This window comes from Orcinus orca, chromosome 9 (genome assembly GCF_937001465.1).
Source record: "Orcinus orca chromosome 9, mOrcOrc1.1, whole genome shotgun sequence".
Taxonomy (NCBI): Eukaryota; Metazoa; Chordata; class Mammalia; order Artiodactyla; family Delphinidae; genus Orcinus; species Orcinus orca.
In genome coordinates this window covers 95,450,995-95,463,281 of record NC_064567.1, presented here as the reverse complement: position 1 = coordinate 95,463,281, position 12,287 = coordinate 95,450,995, and the positions used below count along the sequence as shown (strand labels likewise).

At 39.6% G+C, this 12,287-nt stretch overlaps 1 protein-coding gene across 1 annotated transcript in view; it reads right to left on the bottom strand.

The window, feature by feature from the left end:
* The window catches only part of HECW1 (HECT, C2 and WW domain containing E3 ubiquitin protein ligase 1), a 325,634-nt gene that overhangs the window by 173,972 nt on the left and 139,375 nt on the right, over positions 1 to 12,287 (bottom strand). Inside the window, exons 5-6 of the mRNA XM_049714658.1 lie at positions 11,717 to 11,792; positions 1,431 to 1,600 (exon numbers count right to left, since the gene is read on the bottom strand). Coding sequence (XP_049570615.1) covers positions 1,431 to 1,600; positions 11,717 to 11,792 — 246 coding nt within the window. The remainder of the gene's footprint in view (positions 1 to 1,430; positions 1,601 to 11,716; positions 11,793 to 12,287) is intronic.

The following is a 12,287-nucleotide window of genomic DNA, read 5'->3' as shown; positions in this document are numbered from 1 at the left end:
TCATTTAAGAGACAATGAAAAAGCTTTGGCCCCAAACATCTACACTTTCTTGTCAAGGATGCTTGAAAGTTCTGCATCAGAGATGATCTACTTTGAACAATAAAGAAAGGAGCCCCGCCCAAAGCGAGTGCCCAGGGTAGTAGTAACACATTTCCATCAGCACCAGCCTGATGAGGACAATCTGATGCTCAGACTGAGGATAACTGATTTCTCAAAGTTATACAACTGGCCGAGCTGGGATTTGAACCAAGGTCTGTGTGACTGCAAATCTGTACTTTTAACCCCTACACTATATACTGCGGCATTTCCATGCCCTAAACCCCCGCTGTCTCCCAAGCCATGCGGTTTGCAGGTTATCCCCTCAAGCTAAAGCAGGGAGCTAGGCAGTCAATGGGTGTGACAACTTCCTGCTGTTTCTCTAGGACAGGACTCAGTCACTGGGAGGCTGAGCCTGATGAGGAACCTCCTAGCTCCCAGCTGGTGGTGGAGACACATGTAAGAGAGCAGAAGGGTCTGTATCAGATAAAACAAATTATCTGAAACTCCAGCAAGTTGCCTAGCACTGTGTAAACCAGGAAGATGGCATGAACAATCAGCCTCCGTGTCTATTTCAATCAAACGATATGCAACCCCATATCTTAGTGTTATTTTAAGGGTTATGGATTTACCTGTCCTAGGAAACCTGACAGTTTCAGAATCTCTGGAACCGGTCCAGAGGGACACAATTCAGATTTGGCACTCTTGCGTAAGGACCACATGCGTGGGAAGAATGAGAATGCTTGGATTAAAACACATCACTTCCTTCTCCTGTCCTGCTTTCAGGTGCAAGTTCAGAATCAGAGCAAGAGGCTATTATAGTTGTCCCTCGGTATGTTGGGGGACTTGTTCCAGTACCGCTGAGGACACCAAAATCCATGGAGGCTCGAGTCCCTTACATAAAATGGCGGAGAATTTGCATATAACCTACACACGTCCTCCTGTATGCTTTACGTTATCTCCAGATTACTTACAATATCTAATACAGTGTAAATGCTATGTAAATAGTTGAAAATACAATGTAATGTTAGGTACATAGTGCCTGTGTGCAGCAAATTCAAGTTTTGCTTTCTGGATTTTTTTTTTTTCCCCCAAATAGTTTCCATCCGAGGTTGGTTGAATCCCTACATGCAGAACCTGCAGATACAGAGGGCTGACTGTGTATGGCTACTGAGTGCAGCTGCAAGGATTAGTTTCATGGTCCCACGCTGTGAGACTAATCAACATCTCTAGGAGTTGTAATCCAAAGAGAACATGGTGACTTTCCAGGACCAAGAGAACCATGAACTTAGCAGCAGAGTTTGGGGCTCCAAGGAGGGAGGGAGCAGCATGTGGGCTTCAGGGTCAACTGTTTTGTTGTCCCTTAAGCTCCTTTTCAGGGCCAGGGCACTCACCTCGGCCTGCCAGATGGGGTTCACGGTGTTGCCGATAATCTTGGATCGCCTCTCCTGTCCGTGGTGTGGGAGGGCAGGGAAGATGCTGTGCTTCCCAGGCTGAATGGAAATCTTCAGGTAAGGGTCTGGGTTGAAAAACATCCCTTTCTTCAACCCCATGGCCTGGAAATCTATAAAACAGAGGATATTCTAATATCATGTGTGTTAGCAAGGTTAAAGATTATATTAGGCTTCACACAAGGAGAAGAGTCCATCTGAAACGTGTAAAACGTTTTTCAATCTTTAGACCATTTTCCACCTCATTACAAATATAGACTGATATGTCTCCAGAACCCATTACACGGAACATTTACTGATTTAAATGAACATTTACTGTATTAAACTGTTTTGGTTAAGAAGTGTCTGTAATAAGTCAAGACTGGCATTGTGGTCACTATGCTTTTCAAGAGAGGACTATTGGCCCCTAGTGGTCTGGGCTTCTGGCGTTCCTCAGGCAGGTTGGGGTGAGGGGCTGAGGGTCACCTCGGGAAACCTGGTGCACACTGAGGGAGGAAAGCCAACTTGGAAAATTCAGTGGGTCCAGGTGAATTTTATTTTATTTTTGGCTGTGTTGGGTCTTTGTTGCGGTGTGCGGGCTTCTCATTGTGTTGGCTTCTCTTGTTGCAGAGCACGGGCTCTAGGTGCATGGGTTCAGTAGTTGTGGCTCACGGGTTCTAGAGTGCAGGCTCAGTAGTTGTGACGCACGGGCTTAGTTGTTCTGTGGCATGTGGGATCTTCCCAGACCAGTGCTTGAACCCGTGTCCCTTGCATTGGCAGGTGGATTCTTAACCACTGCACCATCAGGGAAGCAGGAACCACTTCTTCAAATAGAAGACAGAAAACCAAGGGCTCTAGCCTCACAATAAATATGATTTTCACTGAGTAAGGAGACAGTGCATCAGAAGAAATAAAGAGAAAGGTGAGGATTAAAAGAGCAAAGAGGGCTTCCCTGGTGGCGCAGTGGTTGAGAGTCCACCTGCCGATGCAGGGGACACGGGTTCGTGCCCCGGTCCGGGAAGATCCCACATGCCGCGGAGCAGCTGGGCCCGTGAGCCATGGCCGCTGAGCCTGCGCGTCCGGAGCCTGTGCTCCACAACGGGAGAGGCCACAACAGTGAGAAGCCCGCGTACCGCAAAAAAAAAAAAAAAAAGATGGTAAAAAAAAAAGAGCAAAGAGCACAGACATTGGAGGAAAGGAAAAAACATGGCCTCCATAGAGCTAATGCACATCAGTGAGGAGAGTTCTGAGGAGAGACCGTGTGGTCGGGAGGGAAGGCTTTGACAACTGAGCCGTTCCATGTAATTGAAAATGTCTGATCATGTACAATTTCATGCTCTGTGTGGGGGAGAGAGAAAGAGGTCATTTGTGATAATGGTTTATGGCTGTTCTGAGATAATTTGAAATCATCTTATATTAGAAATATATGATATCAAAAAATATAATTAAAATTTTTCTATTATCAAAGTACTTTTCCCCCAAAATTGTTCATATTTATATATAAGTGAAAGAAACAGGTAAAAATACATTGAACTGATTCTCAAGTATGGTATAAGTTGTGAGGTGTTGGAGGCATTTGTTACTGATGAAAAAAGTACAGAATTTTTCATGTGCATTTACTTCAATGTTATTTTGAGTTGATTCAAGGATGTCTCCATAATGAAATTATTCTTACTCTCTTGCATTATAATATACTGCCATGAGGCGGAATAAAGGTTAGAAAGTACAAACATCACAGAAATTTGCAAAACCCAGGCTACGCCCATGGGAATGTGTGCAGAAAAGAAGTAACAAAGCAGCCCGAGACTTCTCTCCTTCGAAAGCTCTGTTTCTGGGGTTGGTCCTTGGCTAGGATCTGGGAACTTGGATCTCAGGAGGGTTCCCACATCTCAGAATTGATAAGAGTGGCTCTCTGTGCCTCAAGTGTCTGTGCAAACTACGTGGTTTATGCTGAACACCTGCTTTTCTTCTGGGAGTCTGGAATTTTGGTAGGTGCTAGGAGCACTTCGGCCGTATGACCAGCCCCCAATCAAAACCTTGGGCTCTTGAGTCTGTAATGAGCTTCCCTGGTATATAGTATTTCATAGTATTTCACAACTTGTTGCTGGGAGAAATAAACCCAAGCTGTGTGACTCCAGTGAGAGAGGACTCATGGAAACTTGTGCCTGGTTTCCTCCAAACTTCATCTCAGGCACTTTTTCCTTTGCAATTTGCTGTGTATCTTTTCAATGTAATTGATTACACTGATTATAGTCAATGTAATTGACTACTGATTAGAGTCACGAGTATGACTGCATGCTGAGTTCTCCCAGCGGACCATCAAATCTGGGAGTGGTGTTGGGGAATATGGTCCAGAGTGTGACAGACATATAAATTTATCCATCATAAAATAATGACTACCATCACCTTCATCACCTCCACCACTACTGCCTGTCATTTATAGATTAGCTACTAAATTCTGGGGACCATTCTATGCCCTTCAAATACATTATCTGATTTAATCCTAACCACAAACTCTACAAGATAGTTATTACATCCCTAATTTGAGGAAGAGAAAATAGAGGTTTCTGAGTTAAGTAACTTGACCAGGTCTTCAGAGTTGGTCAATGTCAGAAATGAAATTTGAACCTACTTCTTTGATTCCAAAGTCTGTGTTTTTAACCATTATGTGATATTACCTTTTAATAAAAATGACAACTTTGGCATAGGTCAAATTCTCAAGCATAAATGGGTCTTTTTTTTTTTTTTTTTGCGGTATGCGGGCCTCTCACTGTTGTGGCCTCTCCCGTTGCGGAGCACAGCCTCTGGACACGCAGGCTCAGCGGGCATGGCAGCATGTGGGATCCTCCCGGACCGGGGCATGAACCCGTGTCCCCTGCATCGGCAGGCGGACTCTCAACCACTGCATCACCTGGGAAGCCCATAAATGGGTCTTTTTAAAAAATTCTCTTCCATCAAACAACTTGTCTAAATCTGCATAATGTTTTTATCATACGTCTGATACCTGATAAGCCTAGTTACTCTTTATTGTTCTTGTTTTTTTCCAAAAGAAAACATCTTTCTTTACCAGTCACACATTTATTCTTCCGGATTAATCTTTTAATTTTTTAATCAGCTCCCCTCCAAAAAATTGAGATTTTGATTGGAATTGCATTGAATCTATAGATTAATTTTGGGAGAAATGGTAACTTTACAATACTTCCTATTCAAGAACATAGGTTTCTTCATTTTTTCATGCCTCCTTTCATGCCCTTCAGTGAGCTTTTATAGTTTAAGTTCAATTTGTATACTTATAAAAATATATGTTTCACGGAGTAAAAACGTTTGAAAACTGCTGCTATAAGGAGCTAATTAGGAGTTAAAAGAACATTCGGCTGGGAGTCAGTATATCCAGATTTTAGTTCTGGAACACTCTCTATTGAACTTTGTAACTTTAGAAAAAAACTTCTTCAGGTCTCAATTTCTTCAACTATGAGATTGTTGGAATGGATGTCTATAAGAACACAGAGTTTTGTGATGTTCCAACAGTAAATGATACATTAATGGGAAAATACTTAATTTTCCCCCATTTTTTCCTGCATTGTTTTTTGTTCTGATGATAAACATGATGCCTACTGTAACTTTTTTAAATATAGAAGGAAAAGAAACAGAATTTTTTAATTATTTCAAATTGTACTGCATAGTGGCAAACATTGCTAGACTTTTTCTTTACTGCCTTTCAGTAATTTTCTTTGCATAGTTGCAACCATACTTCTATACAAATTTGTACCCTAAATTGTTTCTTTTGCCTGGATTATACCATAAGGATGTCCCATGTCTTTTAGAACATTTTGTATACATAATTCTTAAACAGTATATAATTACTTGGCTCTGTGGTAATTTTGAATATTTAAATTGTCTCCAATACTTGTGAAAAAAAATCTGTATTTGCATTTATGATTTTTAAGGTTGTAGTGTTAATTCACTGAAAATTAAAGGGATAGTAGTTACACAGGAAATTTATTACCACCAAGGAATGGTAAAAACTGAATATATAAACAGATTTGAGAAGTAAAGCATTTGCATCAACAATCTTGCTTTGACATGCTACTCCGTTCTGGAAATTTTCCAGAGGAGACAATTCCATGGTCTATCTTTCTGGCTATTTCTCATTTTAAATTCTAAAAAGAAAAGCAGTCCAATTATATGCAGTATCTCCAGTTCTTGAGTTTTCTTAAATTAATCTCTCTGTATGCTGGCGTGGATGTTCACATATTACTTTAGATAAGATGCAAAGATGAAGTTCTTTGAGCCCTAGCAAACCTGAGAATGTGTTTTTCTTGCCTTCTTACATAAATGACAACCTGGTGGGCACAGAAATCTTCGGCTAAAACATGCTACCCTTAAAACTCTGTAGCCTTTGTTTCATGATTTTAGCATTCTGTATGATAAGAAGACAAGTCTGAGATTAACATGGTTTATTCTTTTGTAAGTATCATGCTTTTTCCACTCAGATGTCTACTGTGTCTGCATTTGAAAATTTCTTTAAAAAAGTTGGCATTTGTCTAGATGTTGGTCTCTGTACATACATTTTTTTCTTAGCACCTTATAGTCTAATTTAAAGATTCAAAATCACATTCAACTCAAGAAACCTTTCTCCTATTATTTCCTTTCAATTTGTTCCGATCATTTCATCAAAACCATTAAATATCTATGTATTGGCTCTGTATATGTCATCCATCTTTTTACTTCCTTATCCTTTTTATGTCTGACCCTTCTTCTATGTTTTCTAGGAGAGAATCTCAAGTCAGTCTACCATATCATTGATTCTAATTCTGTAGTGGTGAGTATGCTCTTACTGCTTTCTAAAAGCTCTCAAAGCTCACTTTGAATTCTGTGATTGCATCTTTTAGAATTTATTTTAAATCTCTCCTTGACTATGATAGACAGAAAAATGGTCCCTCACAGATGACCATAACCTAATCCCTGGAACCTGTGAATATGTCACCTTACATGGTAAAAGGGACTTTGCAGATGTGGTGAAGGATCTTTATTGAGATGGAGAGATTAACCTGGATTATCCAGTTAGGCCCAATGTAATTATAAGAGTCTTTATAAAATGGAGGAAGGAGGGGCAAAATGAGGAGAAAGTGATGTGACAACAGAGCAGAGATTGGAGTGATGCAGCCACGAACCAAAACATGCAGGTAGACTCTAGAACCTGAAAGAGATGAGGAGTGCATTCTTCTCAGGAGGCCCCAGAAGAGTACCAGCCCTGCCTGTTGACACCCTGATTTTAGTCCCTTAAGATTCATTTTGGACTTCTGATCTCCAGAACTGAGTGAATACATGTCTTGTTTCAGGCCACTAACTTTGTGGTAGCTTGTTACAGCAGCAACAGGAAACAGATACACTTGACTTTCTTTTAGCTTCAAAGAACTTCAAAGAAATCCCTTACCATTTTTCTTCATCCTAGACCTCTTACTTAATAGGTCCTGCACTTTCCTGTATTTTATAGAGAGTACAAGCAGACGAGTGATAAATCCCTTATTTCTCTTGAGCAGATATTTGCCAACAAAATACTTGTCTTTTTCCTCGAGTGTTATGTCCTTCAACGTTTTTTTTTTTTTTTTAGGGTAGAATCTATTCTCCACACATTCTTCAAGCCACAATGTCTATTCTTTATCCATGAGTAGGTTGTGTACCCCTGGTATTGTCCATCTTTAGTTAGTTTGGTTGTCCAACGAGCTGCTATTGGAATCCTCGTCCCTACTTTTACACCTGGAGATGACCAGCATCTAGTCAACTTTTTGATACTTTGTGGGCTTTGCCTAGCTGTACATTTGATGATCTTTTTATCTCATCTTTCTTTGAGGCATGGAATTGATTACGCTACTTTAAGCAGTATTTACTTTTATTTTTCCTTGACAGACGTAGTGAATTAAACATATACATATTCAACTACTAAGTATTACACTTCCACGACCATTCCAGGCTTGCTTCTTTAGTTGCTAAGTTTACATCTCCAGTCACATTTCATCGCTGGCAATCTTTTCCTTGCGATAAGTGTAAGAAAAATGATATATTGGGGGCTGTAGGAGATGAGTCCGTCCTGATCACCTTATAAAGTAGCTTTTTGAACCAAGCTGGTGGTGGTGGTGGTGGGGGCGTGGTTTCCTTTCCTGTGGTGAGTCTGTGAGCCCATGTCTACATGGTAGAGCCAAAATGGGAACCAGTGACTGGATATTTCGTCTCCTTCCCCAGCCCCATGCGGTCCCTCCTGTATGACATCCCTCTTAGGCTTTAGGATTTTAGTGAGCTTTGGTTAGTGAAAATTCTTCATTTCTGGCAGACAGTAGAGTAGTTTCCCTCGTTTCTACTGTTTCTGAAGGTTTGTACAAATAATTGTTATCAAGCATTTCAATGGGAACATAAGAATAACAAATCAGGAGTTGTTAGTTTTCTGTCCTAGTAATACAAAAGTATTGAGTTTCTTCTTTTTTCTTTTCTTTTTAAACCTAGACAGACACATGCTAATGTTGTCAATGGGTTTCTTTTAAGACTTAATGTTTTTAGAGTGGCTGTAGATACACAGCAAAATTAAAAGGAAGTACAGAGATTTTCCGATATACTGCCTGCCACACATGCATCGCCTCCCCCATTATCAACATCCCCTACCGGAGTGGTACATTGGTTATAACTGATGAGCCTACATCGACACATCATAATCACAGTTGAGAGATACTTCACTTCTTTTCCCAAAATCCATCGTTTCCGTTACAATTCACTCTTGGCATTGTACACTCTCTGGGCATTGACAAATGCATCATGACATGTATCCATAATTACTGTACCATACAGAGTATTTTCACTGCCCTAAAAATCCTCTGTTCTCTGCCTATTCATCTCTCATTCCCCTATCTCCCAGCAACCACTGATCTTTTTATCATCTCCATAGTTTTACCTTTTCCAGAGTGTGATATAGTTGAAATCATACAGTACATAGCCTTTGCAGATTGGCTTTTTTCAATGAGTAATATGCGTTCAAGATTCCTCCATGTCTTTTCATGGCCTGATAGTTCATTTCTTTTTAGCACCGAATAATATTCCATTATCTGAATGTACCATGGTTTATTTATGCATTCAGCTACTGAAAGACATCTTGATGGCTTCCAAGTTTTGGCAATCATAAATAAAGCTGCTGTAAATATCTGTGTTTGGTTTTTGTATGAAAATTACTCCATTTGGGTAATTTCCAAGGAATGTGATCATGGGGTCATGCGGTAAGAGAATGTTTAGTTTTGAAAGAAACTACCACACTGTGTTCCAGAGTGTCTGTGCCATTTTGCAGTCCTACCAGCAATAAATGTGAGTTCCTTTTGCTCCACATCCTCATCAGCATTTGGTGTTTTCAGTGTTCTGGCTTTTAGCTATTCCAATAGGTACACAGCTGGTATCTAGTCGCTGTTTTAATTTGCATTTCCCTAATGGCATATGATGTGGAGTACCGTTTCATATGATTACTTGCCACCTGTATAGCTTCTTTGGTGAGATGGCTGACAAGATCATAAGATCTTTGGCCCATTTTTCAACTGGGTTGTTTGTTTTCATATTGTTGAGTTTTAAGAGTTCTTTGTATATTTTGGATTAACTTTCCTTTATCAGATGTGTCTTTTGCAAATATTTTCTCTGAGTCTGTGGCTTGTCTTCTCATTCCCTTGACATTGTCTTTGGCAGAACAGAAGTTTTTAATTTTAATGAAGTCCATCTTATCAATTTTTTTTCATGCATTGTGTCTTTGGTGTTGTATCTAAAAAGGCACCACCCTACCCAAGGTCATCTAGGTTTTCTCCTATGTTATCTTCTAGGAGTTTTATAGTTTTGTGTTTTACATTTAGGTCTATGACCCATTTTGAGTTAATTTTTGTGAAGGGTATAAGGTCTGTGTCTAGATTCATGTTTTTTTTGCATGTGGATGTCCAGTTGTTCCAGCACCATTTGTGGAAGGGACTATTTTGCTCAACTGTACTGTCTCTGCTCAAATTTCAAAGATCAGCTGACTACATGGGGGTCTATTTCTGGGCTCTCTAGTCTATTTCATTTATCTATTTTTCTGTTTTTTTCTTTTTTTCACAAGTACCACACTGTCTTGATTACTGCAGCTTTTAGTAAGTCTTGAAGTTGTGTAGCATCAGTCCTCCAACTTTGATATTCTCCTCAACATTGTGTTGGCTATTCTGGGTCTTTTGCCTCTCATTATAAATTTTAGAATCAGTTTGTCAGAATTCACAAAATGACTTGCTGGAGTTTTGATTGGGATTGCATTGATTCTATACATTAGTTTGGGAAGACCTGACATCTTTACAGTATTAAGTCTTCCCATCCATGAACATGGAATATATCTCCATTTATTTCGTTCTTCTTTGATTTAATTCATTAGAGTTTTGTAGTTTTCCCTATAAACATCTTGTACATGTCAACATTTTGTTAGGTTTATACCTAAGTATTTCATTTTGGGGAGGTGCTAATGTAAATGGTATTGCGTTTTTAACTTAAGTTCCATTTGTTCATTGCTGGTATATAGGAAAGGACTGACATTTTGTATATTAACCTTGTTATTATCACGTATCAATGGATTTTTAGACACACGTTTGCTTTACTGGGGGCTCACTTAGACATGAAAAGCCTCAGGTGACCATCCATCTCCCAAGGACACTCATGAACTTCATTTCTGTGATCTCAGATCTCTAATATTTATGGCCTACAATATTTGCTGGTTTGATAATAAGTTAAGCAATAGTTTTCAAACTGTGCTGAACAGTTCTGTGCCCTACAGTTTCATGCCATTGTGTCTTCACAAAGACCACGTAGGGTGAAATTGAGTGCATGGGGCTCTGAACTCTGTATACCATTTTAGCCAGAGCAACTCAGTTTTTGTTTATAGTTTTAATTTTGAACTGACTTTAGATTCATAGAAGAGTCTACCCAGTCTCCCTTACTGTTAACAGGTTACAGAACTAAGGTACATGATGAAAACTAAAAAATTAACTAAATTACTATTAACTAATTATGATTAACTAAATGACAGGCTTTTTTTGGATTTCACTGATCTTTCCACAAGTGTACTTTTTTGAGCAGCTCAGTGTTTAATCTGTTTTACCAACTGGATTTCATGTGAGATTTTATTTAGACCAAGGGTCTGCTAGCTGCTGCTTGCCTCAGGCTTTCCCCTACCTCCACTTTATAAACTCTCAATTACTGCTAGTTAGCCACGAAGGAAAAGTAGAACGGTAGCTTCTCTTCTCATCATCTCAACTCATCTAAGGAATGCAGCTATTCCTTATTGAATCCTCTTGTACCCTTATGAGGTCAAGGGGTGAGAAATGGAATGTTTCCTGCCATATCAGTAAACAAAGGATGTCACAGTCATCAGCGACTGCAGCCACCACCCATGGTGAGTTGGTGAGCCCTGAGGAAACTCAGGATATGAAAACACAGGATACTGGCCCCAGATAGCTGAGGTGCATATCAAAGGAATGCAGACTCTCGCATCTTCCCAAACATAGAAAAGCACTAAATGCTTTAACTTGAGGTCATCTGGTTTTCTTTACTTAACAGTAATCTTTTGACATTCAGACTACCTGCCCTTTTGTGCAAAACTCCTATATACACTACCAAGCGTAGGGTAGATAGCTAGTGGGAAGCAGCTGCATGGCACAGGGAGATCAGCTCGGTCCTTTGTGACCGCCTGGAGGGGTGGGATAGGGAGGGTGGGAGGGAGGCAGACACAAGAGGGAAGAGACATGGGGATATATGTATATGTATAGCTGATTCACTTTGTTATAAAGCAGAAACTAACACACCATTGTAAAGCAATTATACTCCAATAAAGATGTAAAAAAAAAAAAGAAAATCAGCTGTAACCAATACAATAATAAATTTAAAAAAAAACAAAAAACTCCTATATATCCTAGCCCTACCCTTGCCTCCTCCGAGCAGTTCTCTTGGGGTTACTTGAGACGCTACCTCCCCAGCTTGCAGTCCTAAAAATTCCCACCAAATAAAACATAACTCTCAACTTTCAGGTTGTGCCTATTTTTTAGGCAACAGGGGAATGGAGCGGATATTTTAAAATTTTGTTTTACAGGTGGAGAAACTGAGGCACAGAGATGTTGAGTAACTTACAGATAAGAGTCAAATTGAAGGGGTCTCCTGACTGTTGACTGACATTCTTATTCACTCCACAAGGCCTTCATATGAGCAATACACACCTGAGAGAGAAAAGCTGATCAGCCTCCGACTCCCTTGCCCTTGCACAGTCTCATCAGAGCCAATACTTTTAAAAATCTGTAAGAAGACAGAAAATGGGAGACAAGCAAAAAAAGCATTGAAATAGATACTTACACTTCAATACAAACATGCTTAATCACAGTTATTTCTGTAGCTACGGAATACAAAGACAGTAGCATTGTGACTTCATGAGGCTACTACTGATTAAAAGGTTTTAGCAACCTAACGTCTTTCCCAGGAATAGAGTGGGAAATGCTAGTGGGGATGAGGGGTACTTTTCAGAGAAATGGAAATCAACAAAAATAACTACTGTAATATTAGAGGCCCTTTATAACCACTTATGTAAACAAGGCCTTTTCACATTCAAATTTGCAAAAGGTATTTATTAAAGCAGACCCTAAGGCAGTAGAATGATAGGTCGATAGATGTTTACTGTTGTAATTACAATATGTTTCCATTAGCAAAGTATAGCGTTAAACTGCTGTGTCTTCATTCCTTCTGATCTGTATTACTACCTAGAGATTTCCAGGAAATTCTGTTTATTAGGGAGGA